Source organism: Haliaeetus albicilla, chromosome W (assembly GCF_947461875.1).
Source record: "Haliaeetus albicilla chromosome W, bHalAlb1.1, whole genome shotgun sequence".
In the NCBI taxonomy this organism is placed as follows: domain Eukaryota; kingdom Metazoa; phylum Chordata; class Aves; order Accipitriformes; family Accipitridae; genus Haliaeetus; species Haliaeetus albicilla.
The window spans coordinates 19522060-19549850 of NC_091515.1; the positions used below are offsets into that span (position 1 = coordinate 19522060).

Genomic DNA, 27791 nt, shown 5'->3' on the forward strand with positions numbered 1-27791 from the left:
TCCACCCCCGCGCAAAGAGAGTCCCGGCGGTCGGCCCCCGACCTGGCCCACATGCATCGCCCGTCTGGCCACTCGGCTCCCCGGCGTTAATGTCCATCTCGGGTCCGACGAGACCAGCTCAGAGGTGAGGGCGAGGCGAGGGCCGCGACGGAGTGGGAGAGCCGGGGCGGGTACCCTCCCCGGGGGCACAGGGTCGCCCCGCAGCCCCCTGGCCCCGGCGAGGTGCGAAGGCAGCGGCCGGCAGGGAAAGCGTGCACCGGGCGGCAGGCGCCAGCGGGTCCTGAGCAGCAGCCGAGCCCCTCCGGGCCGCGTCGAACCAGGCTGGGGGCAGTTGTCATCCCCAGGCGGTGGCCATCGGGGTACGTGCCGTGGCTGACTGCGGGCGGGGCGACCGGAAAGGGAGAAGAGAGGGAATGAGAGAAGAGAGGGAAAAGGAGAGAAGAGAAAAGAGAAGGGAAAAGAAAGATGAAAAGGAAAAGGAAGAAAAATAAAAGGAGGAGAGAAGGAGAAGGAAATGAGAAGGAGAATCAAGAAAGAGGGAAATGAGAAGGAAAGGGAAAAGGAAAGTGTTTCCATTTCCCTTTCCTTTCAAAGAGGAAATTGGAAAGGAAAGGGGAAAGGGAAAAAGGAAATATGGAAACAGAAGGGGAAAGGGAAATGGGAAAATGAAAGAAGAAAGGGAAAAGAAAAGGAAAAGGAAGAGGATAGGGAAAGGAAAAGGAAAAGGAAAGGGGAAAGAAAAGGAGATAAAAATGAAAGGAAAGGAAAGGAAAAGAGGAAAAGGAAAGAGAAAAAGGAAAGAAAAGAATACTGGGAAGAGGAAAGGAAAGGGAAAAGGAAAATGAAAAAGGAAAAGGAAAGGAAAAGGAGAGGAGAAGGAAAAGGAAAGGGTAAGGAAGGTTTGCCTGTAGCATGGCAAAGCCATGCAGCCCCGCACCCCAGTCCACCCTGGCCCAGCCCAGGGACAGGTGCCTTGGTGCTGCCCAGGTGCTGGGGGAGGATGAGCACAAGGTGACCTGGCTGCCAGCACAGAGACATGGTCACACCCCCACGTCCCTGGTCATGGGCTCCTGGGACCTGCCTGCCCACATCCCCCAAAGCAGCTTGCTTGGGCATAGAGGGGCTGGAGGCCACCCTGCATCGCCCTCTCCCACACCGCTCGTTCGCTGGGGAGAGCCCATCTCCCTTACTCTGGGAGGCGATGGGGATGGGAAGGTGAGCTGGGCACAGGTTGTTTCCCCCTGCTCTGTCCCCGGGCCTGGCCAGGGTGGACCAGGCTGATCTAGGGTGTGAGGCTGCACAGTTTTGTCTCAGGGCTGACAGGGAAGGGGGCAGGACTGGGGGAGCACAGCAGCTGAGAGCTAACCCTGCCTCACCTCTCTGCCAGGGACCCGTGTTGGAAGGAGATCTAAGATGAAGTTATGGGATGTTGTGGCTGTCTGCATGGTGCTGCTCAACACGGTCTCTACCTCACCCCTGCCCACTGGTAAGATGCCTCCCAAGGGGCCCCCTTCAGTGGTAGAGGGGCCTGAAGACGATCTCTCCCCCACCAGCCTGCTGCCTCCCTATGCTGTGCAGAGTGACTGTAAGAAACATTCCCCTTTGTAGCCACAGCTGTCTTGCTAAACCTGCTCCCCTTTGCCCAGGCATCAGGGTGAGGAAAGGACCCCCCCCACTTTCTCCCTCCTTCCCCCCCCACTTTCTCCCCCCTTCCCTCCCCCACTTTCTGCCCCCACTTCTCCCCCAGGCAGGGTCAGTGGTTCTGGTCTGGCTCCAGCAGCTCCAAACCAAGTCATTGTCCAAAGCTTGGGATTGGCAATTGCAGTGGAAATGCCCCCCTTCCCTCCCACCTCCAGCCCTACCTTTCTGGTGGTCATAAGATCCCTCTGGTTGAAAAACCCAGAGAGATGGGAAAGTTAGTTGTATGCGAAGGAGCCAGGAGGAGGATCAGGTACATACACCTCCCACTGCAGGCACTGAATCTCCTTCCCCACTGCTTTAAGCTCGTCTCTGTGCTCAGACCTGCCAATGCAATTATTCACTGTCTGTAGTGGGCACAAGTCCTGATGGAGATTCGGCTCCATGGTGGGAGGCACTGTACACATCCTGGAGTGCTGCTGAGTTTCATTAAATCCTCCTTGGATCCTGATCTCGAAATTAGTGTGTCCGTGTGGAAATTTACAGAAGAGTAGTGGTGGCAGGGTTAGGAGCTTGATGCAGAGCAATCCACATGAACCGGCTCACAGTAAGACAGCTTACAATCCAAATGACAGATAATAATAATGCCTTGCTAATAATAGGTCTCCTACAATAGCAGATACAGGATTTTCACAGCAGTATGTGAGTGTTATGTTAACACCAGTGGCTTTTTAAAGTGAGAGTTAATATGACTCAGTAAGAAGTGGCAAAATACTCACATGAATTGTGGAGATACTCACTTAGCAAAGGCACAGATGCAGCTCAGAGGTTGCTCCCTTTGCCCTTGCTCAGCCCTCTCTGTTCAGCTCGTTGCAGGATGCAGACAGTATCCAGTAACTGGAATTCATTTTTATCTCCTTATCTGGAGGCATGTCCTTTCCCTGTGCCTGCTGCGGCTCCAGCCACGGGCAGTCCCACTCTGGTTTCTCCTGGAGCAGCTGGACTAATGCAGTGTGGAGGCACCGAGCAGGGAATCGTGTGCCATAACTCCGCTTTGCATCCCCTCTCCAACATCCATCTCCTCTTCTGTCTGTCCCCATGCACACATATCTATGTCCTTCCCCATTTAGTCTTCTCTATTTCCTTTTCTTGCTTGTGTTTTTCCCCTGCTGGAATCTTTCCCAGGCTGACGCCTCATCCCAGCCCAGCCCAGTCTCCTGCTGTTCACAGACCAGCAGCCCTGACGTCCTTTCAGCCCCTCCACGCAGGGAGGTCAGCCAAAAGTGCTTCCTCCCAGGGCTCCAGCCTGCCAGGGCTGCAGGGCTGTCACACATGGTGATCTCCATGGCAAGCTGTGTGGCAGGGAAGGTACAAGGACACTGAGCCGTCCTACAAGAGGCAGTGATCAGCTTTTCAGGCCACTGTACTGGTCCCCTCTGCACGGGCTTGCTGCAGTGCTGGTGGGAAGAAGAGCATTAGGGGGAAAGCAGAGTGGGTGGGAGAGCATTAATGCTCTGTCTTTCCAGGGTGGGAGTATTTGTATGATCCTGCTTTTATGTTGAAACTTACTTCTGGGAATGTGGTTCCTGGTGAGCTGATTTCTCCACAGTAGCTCGAGGGCACAGGTAGCAGTAGCAGTCTTGTCTGTTCCTAGTGTCCAAAACTTCTCATTGTTTCCTCCTTTTTTTTCTGTGGATTGGGTAAACAAGAAGTGGGAAGAAAGATGACCTGTGTTTTACCTGAGCTATGGTAGTATCAATAGACAGCCTCTTCCAGAAATCTCTGTTTCCAGGGTACAGATGTAGGCTTTGCTAAGCAGAGCTGGGTCGCAGGTTATCGCCCAGGATGATAGTCATTTCAGAAAGGGATGATAGTTTGGTCTCGATCTCTTAACGATGTAGATCACAAATAGATGGGCCTGGCTACAAGGGAAAAGTAAACAGTGCTGTTCTTCACAACAGAAATCGGGGAAAATCCAGGGAGTTCCTGTGATCTTTACACAGCAGTGGTTTACACAGCACCCATGCCTGAAAGTCAGAAACTCTTCTCTATTACGTTGCCAAGTCAGATGAGTCAGGGAGACCTGCAGAAAGGTGGGTGTACGGAAGCAGTGAAATACTTTGATCCACTTTTATGCTGTTTTTAGTTGATTTAAAAGTGTGTGGTGTCTGGAGAGCAGTCTGCAAACACAGAGCCCACGAGGCTGATCCTGTCTAGGCACATCGCTGCCTTCCTGCTGCAGCAGCACTTTGTTCAAGTCACTACTGTCAGTGTCTTTGACATATTTGTTTCTCCGCTTACCATTTGGTGGCACACACCCTTCAGCACACAAAAGATGTAGAACGATATACACAAGAGGAGTCACTTCTACACCGTGTAGACTTCCCTCTCCGAGGTTTCTCTTACAAGCAGAGGGCAGTATGACACGAGCATGCAGGCAGCTCCCTGGCTCATCTGCTGGTGGACCTGCCATGTATTAATATGTCTGTGGATACTGTTGGTCAGCTGCTTTGCCGAGGGCCTTTACAAGAGGCAGCTCACAAAGCAGTGGGAGTGCCATCATCACCCATGTTGGCTCATCTGCATAGGGCAGTGTGTGGGTGCTGAGCAAGACTGGGTGCTGTGTGTGTTCAAAGAGGGGTGCACTGCTCTCCCCTAAAGTGATCCCCACGCAGACTGGGTGGGGAGTAGCAGTTGTGCTCTGAGGTGTGCATTGCTCTTACTCCAGGGAGGTCAGGTCTCCCATACACCACTGGCAGTGGGGGTTAGTAGGGTTGTGAGATCTGTCCCACTCCTAGGGACAGGCCAAACACCTTGCTGGAGCACAGATCTGTTTTCCCAGGCCCTCTACACCTTTTTGTGTTCTCATTTGATGGGACTTCTTTCTCTGCAAAGTGCTCTGAGGTCACCTGATGCTACCCCATCTCTTTCAGATTGGCTCGAAACCTTCCTTCGTTCCAGCCTACAGGCAAGGTCCTAACCTTTCAGGCTTATCAGGTGTAATGTGCTGACCTTTGCTGTTCAGGGCAGTAATTGGAGATGGCAGAGGGTGTTGGCAATTGCAGCCTTCTGCATTTTTTACTTGACTGGACACTGGAGTGAGAGTAGCCTCCATAAATGTAGTGCATATGAGATTAATCCAGTGTTTGTAGGTGTTTTAGGCATCAGTGTTCATGGGATAGCTTATTTCACATGAAGAAGAGTAGCTGTAGCATTTGTAAAGTTAGAAAACCCTTTCTTTTCATCATGCTACAGTCTGCTGGGGAAAGGACACAATTAGCTTAAATAGCAACTGTGAACAAATATAAACCAAATTACTATAAGCTAAAAACTAAGTCAGCAGCTTCAGAAGCATGACAGTGCAGAGGGAGCCAAACACTTGGTTTGACTTATACGCAGTTCCCAGTGAATACATTTTGTAACTTCTTGCTGCTGTATGGCCATAATCAACATGTATGTGAGGACTGGAGTATCCTAAGATCCAGGATATGATATACAGTCTCTTGATCAAGTAGGCATCTTTAGTAAGAACTAGCGGTACGCATGTATAATTAAATGAAAAATCTCACTATAGGCTTTTCCCTCTTAATAGAAGGAAAAGATGTTTCTTTGCATTATAATGACTGAGTTACTCCATGGCCACTGGATGGTCATTTGTTGTTGGAGCTCCTTTGGTATGTTATACCATAACACACTGTGTTATGTGTGCATTATACCTCTATTAAACATTCTTCATACCCCTGCTAAGGGGTATTTAATGTTAAGTTACTGCATTTAGCTGCAACATTATCAACTAGTATGGAAGGTATCTAGAATAAACAGTGATATTGTAGGGCTCTTTAAGGCAAAAAATTATTAAATTATATTTCCAAATGAATGCATTTCCTTCCCTACAGTATTTATTAGGCACATTCAGTGTTACAAACCAGAACTCTCACATTTCTGTCCAGGCTTTCCTGCCCAACACACTTATGGTGTGGCATATGCGCTTTAGTCTAAGATGCCCAGAAGCTACAGAGGTAACCTGCCCATGCACAGTAAATCCAATGCATTGGAGAGGTATCTGCCACACCAAGCAGGTGCCACACTGCGTCATTTGATCTGTGTGTATCCAGTACAGCCGGTGCATCCAGACAGTGTCAGACCGAGTGTGCGTGTGTCCCTGGGCCAGCATATATATACAGTAAAGTTTGTTTGCATGGGCATGCCCAGGTTATCTAGGCTTTTAGAAATCTTAAGCATTCAAAGTCACCTTTTTTTAAAGGGCAAAATTCTAAAAAAAGAAAGAACAGGACACATCTGGGTAAATCCACATGCATTTAGCCCTAGAAGCCAATTTCTCCACAGTCTCAGGTATAACTACTGAATATACTCCTGTGAAGGGTGTTCTGAGACTTAAGGAGGAAAGGACTGAAATGCAAGAGAATATGGTTTTATTCTCATGTTAAAAGTTATCCTTTGTTTAAAGTTTTATGTCTTTGCTCCTTTTCAATTTAGGGACCTCAAAAATTTCCCAGTTGAAGTATGGATCCTTTTAGATGTTTTGCAGGTGTGGGTTGCTAGATAATATACCTGAACATGGTCACCTTTCATAGGCCTCTTCAATATATTTTAGAAATCCCCGTGTTCAGGGTCTGCAGATGACAAGCTGCAAAACCTTTCTTGGAAGGCTAAAGAATTCAGCTGTGTAGTGACTATTGATGAATTGATGGGGGAGGCATTATTTGTGCACTAGAATAGGATCCTCAGATTGATAGGTTGTAATGTCTTTGTAAATTAGAATCATAGAAGCATAGAATTGTTTAGGTTGGAAACGACCTTCAAGATCATCGAGTCCAACTGTAACCCAACACCACCATACCCACTAAACCATGTCCTGAAGTGCCTCGTCTACATGTTTTTTGAATACCTCCAGGGATGGTGACTCAACCACTTCCCTGGGCAGCCTGTTCCAATGCCTGACAACCCTCTCAGTAAAGAAATTTTTCCTAATATCCAATCTAAACCTCCCCTGCTGCCACTTGAGGCCATTTCCTTTCGTCCTATCACTAGTTACTTGATAGAAGAGACCAGCACCCACCTCACTACAACTTCTTTTCAGGTAGTTGTAGAGAGCAATAAGGTCTCCCCTCAGCCTCCTTTTCTCCAGGCTAAACAACCCCAGTTCCATCAGCCACTCCTCATAAGACTTACTGTTCCTGATTAGGACTGCATAAAGTAAGTTTAAAATATTTAAAGTTACAGAGGTTGAGAGAAGCCATTGGGGGCATTGAGTCCCATCCCCCATAACTGCAGATGATCAGGGATGGATATCTAGTGCAAATATCCAGTCCTTATCCCCCACGCACACTACCAAGCAACTGCAACTTAAAACTTGTAGTACATAGGCAAACCCCCATATAACTGCACTTGTTGAGGAGTCTCATACTTCTGAGGTAATAAGTTAATGACAAGTAATAAATGAGGAATACTAAATAGTGCAACATAACCAGGATCATCAGACATCTAAATAGGCCACTGCCACATTAGCGCTGGTAGAAATGTTGACACTGTACAATTGTAATTTTTGACAAAAACAACTGTAGTTTCTGATCAAGTAATATTTGGTAAGGGGAACCAAAGGAAAGATTTCAATGATTCTTGGAAATCCAGTCCTAATTACAAAGAGAAGAAAGAAAACAGAATCAAAAAGATTTATTTGAGAAAGGTACAAAGCATTAAGACACAAAATATACATTAGAGTATGTCTGTTTTTAAGATCAAGGACAGAAAATGAATTATGTAAGACATTTCAAATATCAGCATTCTTTTTAAGGAATAAAGCCACATTGTATGACACTAGTAGATATTTAGGCTTTTGCCTTTGTATGTATTGGTACAGCACTTAAACTGAAACCTGCAGGTACATTTCTTTGAAGTCAGTGGGACTTGTACTTTAATGATTATTCAACAGGAATAGGCTTCAAAAGAAGCAAACACTGAAATAAAAATACTTGTTTTCCTGAGCCTGGGCCAGGCAGTGTTATAGCAGGTATGCCAAAACTTCTCAGGAGGCCATGTTTTTAGAGGCAAGCTAGTCATATCCACTTTAACTAACAAGCTACATACAAATATCTGAACTACCTCTGCTCCCATCCCAAGTGTGTAAGATTTCTTTGGCAAAACCATCAATTACTCAGGAAATTTCTGACAGGGAAATATGGATCCAGAGTATCGGCTGGGAAGGGGACAGAGCTCTTTGGAGCCTGGCTGCCTCTGAGCAGCTGCCGATGCCATCTGACAGGTCATGGTCCACACATCCCAGCGTGAGACCTCCTGCAGCGGAGCACATAGCACCTGTCCTAGAGCAAGGGACTGATTATTATAATAAGAACATTTTCCAAACTGCAATATTAAAACTTTTCATATTGTTCCTATTGTAAACAGGTTGAAATGCAGGTAGTGAAAGGTGACTGACAGTAGAAAAATGCATATTATTTATAGGTCAGATCAAAATCTGATAGCAGCAGAGATTGTCACAGTAGGGGCATCAGCCATGGTTTTTCCCGGATGGCTCTGCTTTACTGCCCCAGGGAGTAAATGCCCCAATGGGAGATGCAGTGTAAGAGCACAGGCAGCCAAGGAACAATTGCTTGATTGGAGCAGGGTTGAGCTGTTGTTGCAGGGACACTTCTGCTGTCATTTCTGGCTGGCACTAAGGTGGGGCTGGGTGACTGATGTGGGGGTTTACTGATGTTGTGCTAGGGCTAGGCTGGATCACTTCTGCACCAGGATCGCTAAAGAGAATTTCTTTTTATTACCAACAGTATTTCCTCGGTTAAAGTCTCAGTGCCATGCCTGTTAGCTGTCTGCATGCCTTCTTGCTAATAGAGGTCACAGGTTTCAGATCCCAGTCATACATACTCATTTGAGGCTCTTGCAGGGATGGGACAGAACCAAATATTAAGCATAAACCCAGGTTTTACTGGGAAGCTGGAGATTTATTTAGCATGGTATGGATTTGGAGGGGTACAAGGCCTTAGTGAGGAGACATGATGGGCAACAAGGCAGGTATGTGCTTCACCCAGGTTTGGCTCCTGCTCAGTCAGTGGCTTCAGGCAGGGCACTGCCACTTTTTCATTTTCCCCCTTTTACACTGTTTATGCCATAACTTCTTCAGATGCAGAGACTGCCTCGTGGGTGCTCAAGTACCCACACAGCCCCATACAATAAGGCCCTAGTGCAGACAGGCTCCTGGCAGCTACTGCAGGAGCTGTCACAAAACCTCAAGAGCGACTGCTGAAAAGCTGTCTGCTCCTCAGTGCTTCAGAGCTGGCTTTTCAAAGCTCTGAATCAGAGGCAAGACCACATCCTCTTGCTGCTCCTTTGCTGCTTGACTGCCAGGTGAGACACCCCTTTGCCCAGAGGCCAGAGGAGAGATCCAGCCCTGGGTCCCAGCCCAAAGTCAGGCAGGATCTGATGAACAACTCCTGCCTGGACCAAATAACAAGAGAACTCTTGTGGACAGGTCAGCTTGCAAGGCAGCTTCCTTCACTCAATTCACCTGACCTTGCTTTTTCCCTCTGTTATCAGGTCATTCCCCCAACTGGCAGCAATTATGATGGTCCTGTTGTTTCTCCCCTTTCTTCTCCTGGTAGGAACCAGTATTTCATACCTGCGAGAAAGCAGGCAAAGGATGCAAGGGGAGGCACTGCCAAGCATGACAGTGTGAAAATACTAAGTACTCTACAGATTTGCCATTATGACCAACACATGGGAAGCAGCAGGGTTAGCTAGTGACCTACAAACACAAAACTTGGCCACTCCATTAGGAACAAGCACACCAGGTAGGTTAACCCTGTGCCTTTTTCCAGTGCTGCCTTATTGTACCTGACTGGTGTGAATGGCCCTGGAGTCATCCTCCAGCTTACTTAGCACTTTACCTTGATGAGAGACAAGTGAGACACCAGCTCCATTTCTAAGGGCTCTCTGAGTCGGAGGGAAGGACGCAGTGTTTCCTGGGAGCTGGCAAGGCAGTGGGTGAGGTAGTGAACCAGAACTGTATTAAACATTTAAAGATGAGCTGACCCTGGTGTGTTTGATGCTCTATTTACTAATGGACACAACTGACTGGTTTCCATTTCACTCTTAGCCTCACAGATTTTCATGCAAGGCATAAAAGCAAAGTCATGCCTCAGAGAGGTGATATTTTAATTGTTTAAATCCTGAAAACTTTTCAGTATAACTAGCTTTAACATCTGCCTTTGCTTTGATGCCTACATGATGGGCTTTGTTTTTCATGAAAAGTATTTAATTTTTAATAAAATAAATGTTTTATCCCCACCACAGTTCACACCTTTTTACTTTACAAAGCAGACTGATCATCACATTGGTAATTTTAACCTCACTAAGGTCACACTTCTACAAACAGGTTACTCCGAGGGTCTCCTAAAGTATGCCTTTGTGATGTGAGACGGGGAGATTCTGTGTTTGGATAGGGCTTGTCCACTATAATAAGTACCTGAAAACATTATTGAAAAGCAAGCTAAATACAAAAATAATTAATGAATAAATGGTATACCACAGTCATCTGCATAAGCAGCAAAACATGAGGATGATTCATTGCACTCACAGTTAGAGGCACATTAATTGTATATTTCCCACTAGCAAATGATCTAAGAAGAAACATCTTTGTGAGTATAACTTTGGAGGAAACTTTAAAAACAACCAGGAAAGAAATAAAATTAAAATATTTTAGGTCCCAGATTAAAGTACCAGAATTGTTTTGAAAAAGGGCCATTTGATCCTAGCACAGATCTGGATCTGAATTTTCTAAATAATGCTTATCATTATAATGAGCTGGATTAACCTCCTTGAACTTTGGAATCATACTTTAAACAAGAGTCTGAATGCTGCTGTTTGAACTTCTCTAATTGAAAGACAGCTGTGCTTAAGTGAAATATCCTGGTAATTTTCTTAAATGTTTGGCCTGAACTTTTGATGTAGTAGCTATCATTTTTAGTATACCTTATGTGACTTTTATTATATCACTTTAACTCAGGATATGCAGTGCCAAATGACACTGCAGTGATGTAATTACATTTTCCTGAGATCAGTATATAAAACTATTCCTTAAAGTACAGTTTCCAATAACTTAAAATGTCAAGTTTTATGAGATTTAAAAAAAAGGAAAACCCACTTATATAAATTATTATTTTGCAATTAATAGAATTTAAGCTTTTCTTGTAAACTATAATAGGCAGCATGGTCAAAAGAGACTGTAGTTAGCCTTTTACATCCATAACCAGGCACCAAAATGAGTAACTGGATTTTTTTCTCAAAAGCTGGAGATCCATCTGTTCCCACTGAAATCAATTTGTTGTCAGGTACAAACTGATGGTTTCTTGCTGTACCATGCTGGGTTACTGCCACTCCAGGGGAATATTTGGCTTTAAAATAAATCTGTTGCTAGTGAAATCAAAGGAATAGTTTTACAAAAAGTAATTGTGGTCACATTTGAACAGACAGAAATAAATTGTCCATTTTTCCTTAATGGAAACTGTTTTCTTGAGAATGTGATGAGTTTGGTTTGGATATTTGTTTAGACCTATTTTATGTAGAAGTATGTCTGAACACTGTATAATTTATTCTTCTAAAAAGCGCAGGCATCAGATCCTGATCCTGCTGGCACACAGTGTCTCTAATTAATTGGAAATGCAAAAGCAGGCTTTGGGGGGTTCGCAGTGGGGAAGATGCCCAGAGGAAGGCACGTTTCCCTGGATGCCCAAAGCAGAGCTCTAGGGTGGCTTTCTGTAGAGGTTGGTGGGGAGCACCATAGGTGTTTGGCTGCAGGAACCTGCACCCGTACACGCTGCCAGCTCTTGCGGTGCTCAGGGGATAGGGACTGTGCTCGAGGACAGGCAGGTCAAAGCCTCAGGTTCCAGAGAGCAGCAGTGAGGTGAGAATTTCAGTTTGCATTCAAGAGGGGTGTTCCTAACCTGAAAGGTTGGGTCAAAACTATGATCTGAGTGTGCCCTAAAGGTTCAGAAAGCAAGCAAACAGCAAGCAAATGATGCAAATGTTCTTGGTTTTTTTAAATGTCTTTTAAATGAGTCACATTTCTTTATTTTTGTTTGACTCCTGGAGTTTTGGATGTTTGGTGTTGACCAACTCTGTGCCCAGCCTGGTCACTCTTCTGGATTCCTATGTTCACCAGTCCTGTGATGTTTCGTTCTTTCCTTCTTTGCTTTTTTATTCATTTTCTGATCCTGTGAAAAACTCCTGGCAGATCAAGAGCCCTGGTTCAGCTGAACATGGAAGACCAATGGGGTCTGTGAGCCTTTTTGCTATGCTGTGAACAAGATACACAGAGGCCCTGTGCCCCCTGAGGGAGGATTTTACATTTCCAGGATGTAGGGTCCTTTCCCTCAGGGAATGCCTGCTTTGAGGTGCATCACACTCATGTATGTGTGAACCAACCTTCACTAACCTATATTGAGCACGTGCTGTTGTGGGCTATCCTATCCTATCCTATCCTAGGTGGCTTCAGATTTTTAAATTCTAATTCCTTCACACCCTGGAGCCAGGGACTACTGCTCAGAGATCTTTACTGCCTTTATTGCCATAGTATCTGAGCATTTTCTGCTGGCATTTTGTATGTGTGTACGTGTAAATGCAACACACATATACACACATCCAAACTGTATATTTTATAAGAAGGGATAATAGTATGTTCATTTCCCAGGGATGTGAAATCCCCACAGAAAGCTCTGTGTGCTGCACAGTCAAGTCAGTATAGTCCATGCAGTATTAGAGTAGCGAAGATGCCAGGCTGTTGACCTTCATTCTGAGACTATAAACAGTTTCTAAACAGTGTTTGAGACAGAGGGGTAACTAAGTAAAACAGATCATGGCTCAATCAAGTGGCTTTATTCAGGTTACAAACCAGCACTCGATGCCAAGGCATCCCTATGAGTTCAGTGGTGTTCCCTAGCCACGCAGCTCGGCTCAGCACCCTCTTCACCCCCAGCAGCACTTACTGCAGTGCAGAGACCAAACAAGTGCTCAGCAGGCAATGGCTGTGGTGTGGGGAGGTCTCTGGGCATCCCTGGAGCACATCTACCAAGTGTCCATCAGGCTGGGGTGGTCCTGCTGTCAGTCTTCTCCACCTTCCCTGCTGTCCATTAGCCTTTTATGGTCTTTAGTCCTTGGTCAGTGGTTATTGCTTATTCATATATGATGTATGGTGGTAGCTTCCTTAGCATTTATCTCTAGTGCCTTGTTTCAACCCATCACGCCTTGTGTTAATGCTGGCATTTCTGCTTGGGTGCCCAGGGTCCTACTTCAAGAGTTTTTTATGGCATTTTGTTTCAGGCTCTCAGGCTTTGCACCCATACTTATTGAACAACTGAATATCCCTACTGAGTCATGACTGGCACCTTGGCATAGGCCACGAAGTCAACTCTCACTTCACTCCTGACTGTCAAGGTTTCCTTCAAATCCCTGCGAGCCACTCCTAGTGAATGTTTGTAGTCACATTGATGACTACGCTTCGTTAAGCAGCAGAAAATTAGCACCAAGCCACATACAATCAGTATGAGCCCCATTGCTTGGGTCCATGATTCAGTGGTTGCTGGGTCCAGCTGTGCTTGACACAGTACCAAGAGCACAGGCCCACACCACTGAGTGTGTGTTGAAACTCAGCTTTTTGGGATTGTGTTGAGGATGGTTGATTGTGGGGGATTGGAGGTGTTCCTCAAACAGTGCTAAATTTTGGAAGCAAACTTGGGGCACATTGGCAGTCCAGTTGGAATGTGCCAAAAAGTGCATCGGTGCATTGATCATGACTAGTTTGGGGCTCCACAGGTAGAGGGTGTTGTTGCTTACAACAACTTGCAAGGACTCACTGGGTAGCCCAGTAATGCAGCTGCCATTGTGGTTAATGTCATGTACACATAGTCCTGTAACAGCATGTGTGGTTGTAGGCGGGCAGACACTGACCAGGGTCGATAGGTCCAGCACATTTCCTTGAGAGGGGCTCTATGCCCACCCACCGGTTCTCTAATATCACCCATGTCCCTTGTGTCTCCTCAAGTGATATAATCTCCAAATACTGGGGGTCACTGCAGGAGTTCTCTGGACAGATTTGGATATCTGTTTGGGATATTTTCCAGTCCCCTGGGCTGAAGGGGAACTCTACCCTGAAGACGGAAAATTGGCATTCACCTTACTCATAGTGCTGGTATCCCTCCTGGCGAATCTCCCATGTGGCCTGATGTTGCAATAGGGGATGAACTGAGTAGGGATCCTTGGCTCTGTTAGATGTATCAGCCACGCACGCTTCATCCCAGGTTACAGCTTGGAGTGCTTCTTGTATGGTTTGTGTTAGAGCCCCAGTGAGATTAGCAGGATCAGCCACACTGCCAATTACCCCATCTTCTGGTTGCAGCAAGTCCATGTGTGTAGGTAGGGCTTCTTTAGTTGGATACCCCGTTGGCTTGATTACTTGATCTACTTTTTCCCCTACTGCTTCCACCTTCTGCTGTGTTGACATCCCATGCCTGCATTAGCAGCGTTGCATAGGGCTCATCTATGGTGTGTTTCCTCCACCTTAAGTATCATACGCCACTTGCAGCACAGAAGGCTCTCAGCAACATTAGCTCCCTTGGTGCAGTTGGGGCAGTCATCACGCGTGGACCAGGATAGATGTCAGCGTGGGCTCCAAGCAGGGACACAGTCCACAACATGGGCCTTTCCCCCTCTTTATCTACCCTCCAGGGCATACTTGGATTGGCTTGGGCAGGACAGTGCTTGGACCCTATAACTGTCTGATTAATATTTAACCAAAGTAGACTCCTGCATATAGCACTGTTGCAGGGGTAGGTGACATTTTTGCACCTGAATTGCAAGCAGTTTAAAAATGATGTGTCTAGTTGGTTTGTTATTTCTTCAGGTAATCCACAGTTTTGTTTCTCCCTTCTTAGGTGGGGGGGAGGACTTACTTCCCTCACTGCAAAGGCAGCATACCAGATTTGGGATAAATATGAGGCTGAAGGTTGCAGACAAGAGTCTTCATGTATAGGTTGGGTTTCTCTGTAACAATCTTCCAGCTGCTTCCTGATGGTTGTATCATGAATGAGATTTTGTTACATGGCTTTGGTTTAGCAGCAATTTAAGATTTATTAATATTTTTGAGATAGATCACAACATTAGGTTGTATGACTTTAACAGTACTTAATTATGAGCCAATTTAACAGAGTGATTCAATGGAATTTGTTACAATCAAATTTGCGACTTAGTTAAAGATTCGAAAATGGCAAGGATCACCGAAAACTTACAGCAGGGTTGCACACAGATGGAGGCTAAATCAAATCATACACACGCACAGACAGACAAAATAGTTCCAAACCAAATCACAGAGAGATGGGCAAAATAGTTCCAAACCAAACTGCAAATACACATGCACAGATACAACCCACGCACGTGCACACACACACAGAGGTTAACCTATGATTAAGATTTCCCTCTCATGAGTTTCACGAATTACTCACTTTTATGTGCCGGCATTCATCAACGGACAGTCAGTAAACCTTGTGAAATCTGGCCTTTAAGTCCTTGCAAAATCTACCCTGAGAGGCGTCCCAGCTCAGGGGGAGATACTGGGTCACACAGCCTGCTGCAGTCCCAGAGAGCTCAAAGGGTCTCTCCTTGGATGGCTATTATAGGGTCTCGACATGATTGGCTTTGGTCATTATTTTACATTCTGGCCACAATTTGTGCTGAGTCATTCTGATATACAATTCAGGCAGCAGATGGCCCAGGTGTGGCCAAAGAGTGCCTGACTCCCAAAAGTCTCTGCACTTGTAATCAAGATAACAGCACAATGGGAGGTTTTCCCAAAGCATGCATGGCTTATCCTGAGATCTCAGAGTGGCCTGGGGGGCTGCACCACCACATTCCACCCCCTGACCAAAGTCAATCTATCTCTCCACAAAGTGGTGGTGTGGTCACCTCTTGCCTCTGTGCCTATAAATAGACAATGCCGCATTCCAATTATCATTTGAGGGAAATTTCACGTTTGGTCAACCTCCATACCTATTAAAGCTTTGTTAAATGTGGTTAGACAACATTATATATATGTGGGGTCCTTGCAATAGTATAACTTGTTTAGCCACTCTCCAGACTCTCATGTATAAAACAATGTTTAATAATAAGCATAATATAGCAAGAGTCAGTAAAATCACGATGGGGTGCAGCATCAGGTTCAGTGCTCCAGTTGCTGTTGGAGACCATCCAAACAGGACTTCCCACCATTGATGTTCTACATCCCTTTTAACTTTTTCCAATGCTCGATGTATTTCTTCCCCATCATGATGGACTGTAAGAAGAGTTTTTTGTCCTGTTTTCTGTGCTTGTTGCAGGAGGTTTATCAAATCAGGATGGTGGAGGAGTCGCTTGACTAAAGTCAGATTCATTCCAATAGGTGTTGGTTGCAGCTCGCAATATAGCATGCAATCAAAAGATAAATCTTCGTCAGCAGTTATGGGTACAGAAAAATTGAAATCACAACCAATGACAATAGAAAATTTACATATGCATAGGTTAAAGTGGTTGGTTATGTAGTGAACAACATCATCTATTAACAAGGATTCACACAATGTTCTCATACATACACATCCCTTTCCAATATAAATAACTACAGTTTTAGGAACCTCATTGGAATGTATTTCAAAGTGGCAAATATTTTGTTCTGTGTCCAAACAGATATCTTGAGCTTTAAGAGTATTACTTTCGCAAATAAAACCTTTTGGTTCTCGCACAACGCATGCGCTTACATCAATTGTTTACCACTTTTCCTCCTTTTGATGGGCCCATACCCTATGTTCTAAGGGATAGAGTATGATTCCATTGTGATTTAATCATAGCGTAACGATTGGGTATATGGTATATACAGAAGCACTGCGTATTGTGAGGACAAAGGCGACAATCTTATCACCTTTTGAATAAGTAAAGTTGACTAATTGCCACCATGATTGAAACTCTTTCTCAAATTCTGAGGCGTTGTCCCAAATCACTTTATGAATTTCAGTAGGTGGAGTTCCCCCTTCTCCTTCTCTAATAATAGCTGCTACTATAGACTGTATCCATAATTGTGCTTGCATACAGCTCAAGGCAAGAGAGGTATTACCTTGAGTTTCTCCGAGGGCGTTTACAATTATTTGATGGTCATTTTCATCTATTTGTTCCCAATAAGGCAGCATGTCTGATAGGAGCCATTGACTTGCTCTTAATGCCACTAAAGATGATTTTAGTGAGTGTTCTAATTTTGTTTAGGTTGTTGGTAGCGGCAGTTAATTTGTTCATTAGGACTTCAGCGTCTATGCTGTTCAATACTCCCAGTCCTGTTCCTAAGATACCAGTCACATCTCTTTTTGGTTGTTTTGGAGAGGTGAGAGTTTGTCCATGTAACCGTGTTAGCCAGCCAGTGTAAGCTACTCCCCAAAAGGCAGAACAATCTGATCTAATTGTTGACACATTAATGTGCAGTCCAAGTTCCACTCTTTTTAGGGACCAACTAGGGTTAAAGAAAACTCACTGTTGTCCTGTGTTTTTAATTATATAAGGACCAGTGTTATAAATGTAAGGAGATAACTTAATAGGAGGCTGAGTTGGTGAGGATGGTTGCTTGATATCAATTTTGAATTGGAGGCTTAAGCTGGAATGAAATTTAGAGTCTGCCCAAAGACACATTATAAGTACTGAGCAGAATATAGTAAAATTATACCAACATTCATGCCCAAAAGGACAGGTATGTGTGTTATCAAGACTGTGTCCTTGTTCTCCTTCAGCATAGTCCACAATAATGCTTAAAACTGTCGTGCACTCAGTGTGATTTTCAGTTTGGCATCCTACTGAAATGATGTTTCATATTGTTCCCTTTAAAGATGGAATCTGTTGATCCTCATCTTCATTTTTTATAATCTGCTCTCATCTATGAAAGGCAATGTCATTATGTAGTACTACTGCAGATAAAATTTAGAGATTTAGCAGGATAAGTGTTGGGTGCAAATTCATTAGAGCCTATATAAGCATTAACCCATGGTCACCCCATCGTGCACAAATTCCATATTTTGCGCATGTCAATCTTAAATTTAATCATCAGTCCTACTCTACAGTGGGTCCATCCACACATCACAAAACCAGGTTGTACTAAGGTGAAATTATACCAACAATCTAGGTTGTCATAATCGCAAAATTTCATGTCTTTTCTAGCCCAAGTGGAATCAGCATTATAAACAGTCATTTCTGTTGGTTTCCAGTGGGTAGATTCATTGATTACTTGGCATCCTACTTTAATCTCTTCTCCTGGTGTGCCTCGGAGTAGGGGAACAAAATTTTTCCTGTCCCACCTCCATTCATTTCTTAAGTATATCTCATTTCCATGCATAACTAAAGTAGAAAGGTTCAAGCCTGTCCTTTCCCTCGATGTTCCCATACTTCCAGTATATCTTACCAGTGCATAGTCCCATGGGCTTGGTGTGTGAGCAGTGGCAATTATACCTATTCTAATTAACAGGAGGAAAAGAGAAGTTAGGGTAGGGGCACATAGTCGTCGTTGTCATTGCCATTGATATTGATCCCAGTAGGTTAATGCAAAGAAGGGGCAAAGGAGTATATACGATGAGGTAAAGATGTTGATGTCTAGTATAGTAGTTGTTCCCATGGGGTCATTAGTGGGATTCATTGTTTCCTGTAAAAGAAAGAAAGGAAGAGTCTCAGTGGGGAAGGCCGAACAGGTTACTCCTTTTACGATACAGGATAAATCCATCTAGCACTGATTCTATGTTCTGCTCCACTATTGTCAATGGCTTCCCATGCCATTGTTCCTCGTGGTTTAGTTAGAGTCATTGGTACTGTTCCAACAGATGGTAGTTTTACCATGATGGGTTGCCCTGGTTTCATTGAAGGCCAGATATGCTCGTTATCTAGCAGTTTATCTAAAGGAGCTGTCAAGAAAACTCAAGTAACTGGGCTTCCATAGGGACCATATCTATTATTCAGTTGGTGTAGGGTTTTTGAGAGGCGGGCGTCCCATTGTCCTTCATGTGGCTTAAGATATCTTTTCAGTAGCCCATTGGCCCATTTGACCATACCATTAGATTGTGGATAGTATGGAGTGTGGAACACCCATTTTATTCCTTCTTGTTTTGCCCATTCTTGTACTCCTTTATTAGTAAAATGTGAGCCATTAACACTCTGAATAGAATCAGGAACAGGCAGAATTGAGAACCATGAAGAAAGGCCTTGGATGGTGTTTTGCCCATTGGCCCTTTGGCACTTTGTGGCCATTAAAAGTCCAGACACCACTTCTATGCCTGTCAGAATATAGCTGTATCCAGCAGATGGTTTTAAAGGACCAATATAGTCGATTTGCCAGGTAGACCATAATGTTTTCCCTTCTTTAATGTGCAGAGGTGGTACTTTATCAGGATGATCAGTTTGCAGTCTGAGTTGGCATTGAGGGCACTCAGTAAGTATGGTTTCACATGTTTTCCTATCAAGAGGCCAGCCTCGGCTTTGTGCTGCAAAGTAAAGGGCATCCTTTCCATTATGTCCTAACTTGAGATGTAACCATTCTCCTAACCGGTACCATTCGGGGTCTATAGTGACTTTCCTAATTTTAGTTAGCTCATCCACTTTTTGATTCCACTTTGTAGCTGGTTTATCATCCTTAGCATGAGCTTTCACCCATCCCATCTTGAAAGGTGTTTTCCTGGCTATGTCTAGCAACAACTGCCAATCTTTGCTTCTCCAAACTGGGGATCTGTTTACTTCCCATTTTAGGGTTTCCCATTGATAGAGCCACTGTGTTGCATCTGCCCAAACAGCATAAGAGTCCATGTATATAGCTTTCGCTCCATTTTGGGCAGCAAGTACAACAGCTCTGAGTTCTCCTACCTGTGTGCTACCTTCTCCATCTTCCACTACCTGCTTGCCAGTGGTGATGTCAAGGGCCACGGCTCTATATTGCCATTTCCCTTTTAACCTTTGGGCTGAGGCATCTGTGAACCAAGTACCCTCGGTCGGCATATTCTCAGTTAAGGGTGGAGCATCTAGAATTGGCGAAGGTTTGAGAGGATGTTGCAAAGCTAAAGGGTCAGTATTTACAAGTATCTGTAATTTGGAAACTTTGATGTGTCCTTCAGTTAACTGCATATTCTCGGCAACTCCTGTTAGGTAGGCATACCATTTTCTCACTGTGGGTTTTGGGGCAATTCCTTCTGGAGGAGCAGTTCCCTTTAAGATTTCCTCTAGTAAATTAAACAGTCATCTAGTCTGTACAGGCTGTCCCCGATGTATTTTTTCAGCCTGTTTTACAGCTCTAACTAAGGATAAAAGCCCTTTCTCCCATTCAGAGTATCGTTCTGCCTCTTTACATGCAGTTGAACTAAATAGTAAAGGTTGTTTTGGGCCATTAGGGCCAATCTGAAACAGGTTACAATAAGTTGCATGTTCAGCAAATCCCCATTCTACAACAATAGGATCAGAGGAGTGGACAGGTCCAAGGGATTGGTGTGTTCGCAGTTTATTCATTAAGGTTTTCATAGCTTCGTTATACTCTTCAGTCCATTCCCATACCTTTCCTTTCTGTAGGAGGGAGTAGAGGAGTCTGGCTATGATTGAGAATCCAGGTATGTGTTTCCTCCAATGTCCTAATGTTCCTAATGTTTGTTTGAGTTCCCTTTTGGATCGGGGGGCTGTAAAGCTTCTATCTTTTCCAAGGTATCAGGTGGAATTGAAGCACTACCAGCGATCCACCAGGTTCCTAGAAATTTCACTTCTTGGGCAGGTCCCTGACACTTCTCCAGTGATATGGCTACTCCGGCATTATTTAAGGTTTCCCATACAGAGGCGGCTGCTGTTCTTGCTGCCTCTTGGGAATTACCCCCAATCAGAATGTCATCTATGTATTGATAGAGACGGGTTTCTGGTGGAATTGATACTTGCTGTAAAAGTTCCACTAGTGCTTCATGAGCAATAGTAGGGGAGTGTTTGTAACCTTGGGGAAGCCTGTTAAAGGTATATTGTACTCCTTCACAAGTAAATGCAAAACAGGGTTTATCCTGTTCTTGCAAGGGGACCATAAAGAACATATCCTTGATATCTAAAACAGCCATCCATTTATGAGCAGCTGCTTGTAGAGTGGCAGTTAAATTTGCAATATTAGGAAGTGCTGCTGTTAAGGGTGTGGTGTTGGCATTAAGATGCCGATAATCAATCATAAGATGCCATCTACCATCAGGTTTGCGAACAGGCCATACGGGAGAATTATATGGAGAATGCGTCTGAAAAATAATTTGCTGAGACTCCAAGTCCGCAATAACAGCTGAAATTCCATCTTTGGCAGCAGCCGACACCGGATACTGGGGAACATTAGTGAGACTGGAGTCAGGGAGTGCAGGTGCTGCTCGCAAAAGGCAGATGTCAGCAGTTTTAGATTCCACCCTGAGACTTCCAGATCCGAATGACCATATACTACCATTTGGTAGCTGCCAGGTTTGTCCCATTAAAACATCAAACCCCAATATGTTTTCATAGTGATCTTTTACTGCAAAGCGAACTGAGGTTATTAGTTTTTCTCCAGGAAGCCAAATTTTTACTTTAACAGTGGGACATAGTTCACTGCTGCCATTAATGCCAGTTAATTTAACTTTAGGTTGGCCTGGTCATAATCCTAAGGTGATTGCATCAGTTTGGGTAAGTACAGATATTTGTGCTCCTGTATCTATTAGAAATTTAGTTGTTTTTTGGTGAGGACCTACAGGAAGCATAATATAAGGACCATCATCACTTATCCATTGATGAATATCGATTTTCTGGACAGGTAGGCCCAATAACCATCCAGGGTTTATCTGTTTTTTGATTCCTGTTTCTGTGGTTCCTTCAACTCCCTTACCAGGGGGGAGAAAGGATTAGGAGGTCCCGCAGAAGCTGGTTGGGGCAGGGCAGTAGCAGGTGACAGTGCTATGTCTCACTTTTGAAAAGCTTCTATCAAGCTTAGAATAACTCTAGCTGGTTGTCTATGAATAGCAACTCTGGGAATACCCATTGCCAGGGCTTGCTTCCATAATTCATTTCTCTCTTCCCGGACCCTCGGTTGTTGATTAACAGGACTCAGTTCTCGAGAGTCACTCTGAGGTGTTTGCTTAACCTGTCTAACATTTCAACCTGTATTTTTTGTTCCACTGGACACATCATCCCATCCCATTTCTCATCCATAATTTATGATGTCATGCATTAATCCTGCCCAAGTGGGGAGATTTCTTCGAAGTAATGTTGCTTCCTGGTCATCTTCATCACTGACAACATCCCTTATGGCTAACAGAGCATTAAAATCTGTGTCCCTCTTGATCTTGTCTCGTTTTGCAACAAGATAAGGTTTGAGCATGGCAGGGGCTCCCTTTATTAGGGGCTTTAGCATAGCGTGGTCTACAGTTGCCGAGATGGGAACATCAAAGGAACCACGCTTGTGCATGGCCTGAATACAGGCAGCTTTTGTAATAGCTGTGGAGAGTTCATCCAAAGATCCAATGGGTATTAACAAAGGCTCTCCTCTCTCCAATATATCTATTCCACTGGCCCAGTATGCCACCCTACTTGTTATTGAATGGGGATCATTCGGGGGGTCAGGACCAGCATTCAGGAAGACACCAGGGCCCCAGTAGCCATTAGCCTCATCAGCACTCAGTAAAATCCTATCCCCCCCCCCAATTAGCCATCTGAATCAGGTCGAATTGGATTGTTTTGCGAGTACTTGGACCTCACCCTCCCTGTGGACCCCTTTGCAGTTCAGTTTTTATAATGGGTCTGGCCATAAATTGAAGCGGTTCAGGAGGATGTAGGAGGTCATCCTCATCCAAATTGTTATTATCAGAATTATTCCAGATATTACCATCCCAGTCCTCAGGGGACACTATCAGTTTTCTGATCTGAACTATGTCAGGAGGTTTTGGGGCTTGCATTAACATAATTTCAACATGTTCTCCCAACTTTTGTTCTTTCAGTTTAGCTTCCTTAAGTTGTTTTTGCAGTTGTTCTATTTTTACCGATAGTAACAGTTCAGTAGTTTTACGTCTCTCTATTTCATCCTGTAGATCTTGCATCTTTCGGGTTGTTTCCCCTCTTTCTCTACATGCAGCTTCTAGACATGTTCCCAACATTTTACAGATTATACCTTTATCTTTCCCATCTTTAGTCGAACCCCTCGCAGCATTTAGCTGCTTCTCTACTGCTTCCCAATTATACCAATTATCACAGGTCCATTCTCTCAAGAAGGCAGGGTTCAGATTAATACCGTGCTTTTGTAAGTAATTGGTGACACTACTTACCATCCTGCCGACTACGCCAATTTGTCATGAATGAGATTTTGTTACATGGCTTTGGTTTAGCAGCAATTTAAGATTTATTAATATTTTTGAGATAGATCACAACATTAGGTTGTATGACTTTAACAGTACTTAATTATGAGCCAATTTAACAGAGTGATTCAATGGAATTTGTTACAATCAAATTTGCGACTTAGTTAAAGATTCGAAAATGGCAAGGATCACCGAAAACTTACAGCAGGGTTGCACACAGATGGAGGCTAAATCAAATCATACACACGCACAGACAGACAAAATAGTTCCAAACCAAATCACAGAGAGATGGGCAAAATAGTTCCAAACCAAACTGCAAATACACATGCACAGATACAACCCACGCACGTGCACACACACACAGAGGTTAACCTATGATTAAGATTTCCCTCTCATGAGTTTCACGAATTACTCACTTTTATGTGCCGGCATTCATCAACGGACAGTCAGTAAACCTTGTGAAATCTGGCCTTTAAGTCCTTGCAAAATCTACCCTGAGAGGCGTCCCAGCTCAGGGGGAGATACTGGGTCACACAGCCTGCTGCAGTCCCAGAGAGCTCAAAGGGTCTCTCCTTGGATGGCTATTGTAGGGTTTAGGGTTATTCCATGTGGGGCCTGGATGATAGAACACCAATATGATGATTAAAGTCGCCAGTTTATTGAGCCTAGCTGATCATTCTTATACAATTCTCTAAGTTGCCCAGAAGCTCCGATTGGCTGCTGCATGCAAGCATTTGGTGTCCACGTGCACAAACATAAAATGTGATTGGTTATATCGATACTGTCCACGCGTATAAACATAAGATACAGTTAGTTATACTCACTCTGTACACGCGCATAAACACAGGATATAATTGGCTATGTTAACTAGAGCATGTGAAACTTGTCTCAGTCCACTTGGCCACGATAAGCCCCTGAATTGAGGTTGTTTGTGCCAAGTTCCCTTTATCGTGGAATGTGCACCTGTGTTTTTCTAATTGGGATCTTTCTTTTTCTATCTTCTTGTTTATTCTGTTCAAGGCCTTCTAAAGGTGTATGGAACGCTCTTGCAACCATGAGCTACTTTCAGGCCCAGTAACTAAGTTCCATATAATTGAACCCTACAGGCTATTTATAGGGTCTCGACATGATTGGCTTTGGTCATTATTTTACATTCTGGCCGCAATTTGTGCTGAGTCATTCTGATATACAATTCAGGCAGCAGATGGCCCAGGTGTGGCCAAAGAGTGCCTGACTCCCAAAAGTCTCTGCACTTGTAATCAAGATAACAGCACAATGGGAGGTTTTCCCAAAGCATGCATGGCTTATCCTGAGATCTCAGAGTGGCCTGGGGGGCTGCACCACCACAGGTTGACCCTTGCATGGATTTCATTAAATCCTGGTATACTTCCCTGATGGTTGTATTTCACTCTCCATAGCCAACGTCTCATTGTGTCATATTGTTGCTAGAAGTACTAGGCCAGAAATATGTGACAGAGGTGTGGGCTGGGGTAGTTACAATAGTATGAGGGGGTAATTTGAAGGTGAGAGCAGGGAATGGCACAGCTAGAGCCATCTCCTCAGGGCCACATCATTCCCCTATTGTGTTATAAGCTAAGAAACCTAGCTTCTGCGTAAGAAACCTAGAAACCACTCAGTCCCACAGCAACAAGAACAAGTGCCTCCTGCCAAACTCCTCTCCATCTGTATCTGTACTTGAGCGATGGGGGCTGTACCAGCTCCACGTGGATAATCTTGCTTGCTTGAGTCTAGCAAGGTATCTACCCCTTCTTGCTTTTAAGGAACATAGCCCACCCAGCGCCTTGACCTGGACCTTGCTCAGTAGGGCAGTATTTGTATGGTGTAGGCAGACCAGCCTGTCCTGCAACAGAGCCAGGTGGTGCATCCAATGGACACATGAGGCTGAAGGTTGCAGACAAGAGTCTCCACGTATAGGTTGGGTTTCTCTGTAACAATCTCCCAGCTCCTTCCTGATGGTTGATCCTTGCATGGATTTCATTAAAACCTAGTATACTTCCCTGATGGTTGTATTTCACTCTCCAACTGACTCTCCAGCTGACCCAAATGAGCCAAAGAGGTATTCCATACCATATTATGTCATGCCCAGTATATAAACTGGGGGGATCCAAGCTACCCCCTTCCAGTAGGTATGGCTCATAGTGGGTATTTTGGTACCTGCTACAGAGTTAATGACAGACGAGTGCAAGAAGGGTGCACTTACCATTGGTTTCACAGGCTTATGGGGCTTGGCACAAGGTCCTGCTTTGTTCAGGTCCCGTATAGCTGTATAAGTAGCAGCCATCCCTCCTTCATGTCTTTTCACAGTCACTGGTCTGGGAGATTGTTGCCATTAGCGTTGGATACCTGTAAAACACAGTGGAATTCACTTTTCCCAGTCCCAAACTCTACAGTTTATAGAATCCCACTTCCCATGTGTCACCCTTGTTATGTGACGGTACAAGATTGCCTGTAGACTCTTTTACCAGTCTGCACTATTTTGCTGGAGCTATCCATGAAAAACCGTATACTTCTGATCCATCCCTATTTTATCATGGAAGGGGGCTTCTAGGATGTGGCTGCTTTGGAGTGGGGTCCATATTCCTCCTTAAGTACAGATGCACTGTTTTTCAGCAGGTTTTTGCACTAACAGAGTTAACATCCTGCTGCCCCCCATCTCCTGCACATTTGGTGCTTCTGTTGAGGATATAAAGGTGCACCTTTGCTAGGCAATGGATGGCAGCCTTGTGTCTTCTTCTCTCCTGTTAACAGAGTCCATGCCACCGCATGTGGGGTGGGTACATTTGCTGCCTGGTCTCCCATCAGGGCTCCTGTCTATTATAGTGCTTATTAGGGAAATGTGATGCTGAGCCTTTGCCTAAGGAGCTGTTCCTATCTCAGCACCTGACTCAGTGAGAGCCTTTATGGCTCAGTGGAGGTACCAACCCCCAGCCAGGCACACTCTGTCAGGTATCACCTTTCCCAATGTTTGCAGTTCCTGGGACATTTGTAGGCATCCTTCTGGAGATGGAGGCCCCTTACCTGCAGGGCCAGGTGTGTGACACTGGTCTGTTACGTGGGTGGGCACTTAGGAGTTAAGTACAGAAAGAAGCATCCTCTTAGGTCTTTATGCAAAGGAAGTGAATCCTCAAAGACTCGATTTTTGGCACAATAACTGAGAAAAAATATCTCAATACTGCAATGTTGTTTACATGTTTAAGAGACAATCATTAATAATATAAGGGCACCAACACACAGGCTCCTGACAGCCTGACCCTCCATTAAATCACTGTATTCGCTAAAGCAGATCACATTGAGGGATTTAGTCCATGGGAAGTTTAAAGATTTCAAAATGTGATTTTATTCCAAATCATGATGAAAAGCTGCAATCTCAGAATGTTTCAGAAGAACACATCCAATTTCACTCAATTTGAAGTGGTTCATTCTGCTAATATCAAAACATTTCATTGACTTCAACATTTAATTTGCTTGAATAATTTATCTCTGGTAGAGTATATATCAAATGAAAAATGAAATAGATATTTTAATTTCATAAAAAGAAAATGCATTAATAAAATTTCCCTTGAAAATTAACATAATACTTCTATTCTGACCTATTTCTACTCGATCTAATCAGCATCTTGTGATATGAAATAGTTCCATGAGAAATTTTTCAAAAGCTCTGATAGTAATTAACCCCTAAAAGCATTTAAAAAAGCAAGCATTCAGCCAGGAATAATAGCTCAGCCTGGCACCCCAGGAAATTCCTCCTTCTGTCCTGCCCAAAAACCTTATCAATAGGTGGCTTTGGCAATACTAACCACTGCTGGTGTGAAAAGACAACAATTATAATCACAAAATTGCTTTAAAGAAACCTCGTCCTTTTGCCGCTTTGCTGGGAAGAGCCTGTATAACCTCTCTACAGTAGCTTCATACACCCATTAACTAATATTTATCATGACATGCTTTTCTTTCCCTTGATTTTAACAGGGCTCATTCAATATTGAAAGGCATGCCAGAGTGCTACCAAGCATCAGCAGACACCTACAGAAATACATACATATCTCATTTCTTTTCCCCCAAATGAGTTTCCATGATGATCTAAACCATTCCAAATTCTCCCTTATTTCTGAGGGTCCTGGGCGCACTCTCTGAAGTAATGGGCAGAGGAGCTTGCATGTGTCTAACATTTTTAGCCACAAATGAATAAACTTCCATTAATGACAACTGACATGTGACAAAGCCTTTTCTCTCTTTCCCAAACAGCTAATATGCCAGAGGATTATCCAGATCAGTTTGATGAGGTAGTGAACTTTATTCAAGCCACCATTAAAAGACTGAGGAGGTCGCCGGATAAACAGACTCCAATTTTTTCTAGGCGGGAGAGAAACCGGCAAAACACAGCCACAAACATAGAGAATTCCAGCAAAAAGGGAAGGAGGAATCAAAAGGGCAAACATCGAGGATGTGTCTTAACAGAAATACATTTAAATGTGACTGACTTGGATTTGGGATATGAAACCAAAGAAGAGCTAATTTTTCGGTATTGCAGTGGATCTTGTGATGCAGCTGAGACCACGTATGACAAAATTATAAAAAATTTAAACAGAAAGAAAAAACTAGTCACTGACAAAGTAAGGCAAGCTTGTTGCAGACCCATAGCCTTTGATGATGACCTGTCCTTTTTGGATGATAACCTGGTTTACCACATACTGAAAAAACATTCCGCAAAAAGGTGTGGATGCGTCTGACTGCTGC

General features: G+C 44.2%; 1 protein-coding gene and 1 pseudogene across 1 annotated transcript; one reads left to right on the forward strand and one right to left on the reverse strand.

Moving 5' to 3' along the window:
- Nucleotides 1–27791, forward strand: LOC138681747 (glial cell line-derived neurotrophic factor-like). The gene is made up of 3 exons (XM_069775216.1): nt 1–124; nt 1388–1585; nt 27300–27791. Exons 2-3 carry the CDS (start codon nt 1414–1416, stop codon nt 27782–27784), a joined length of 657 nt encoding a protein of 218 aa, XP_069631317.1. The 5' UTR covers nt 1–124; nt 1388–1413; the 3' UTR covers nt 27785–27791.
- Nucleotides 13035–22781, reverse strand: LOC138683582 (uncharacterized; annotated as a pseudogene).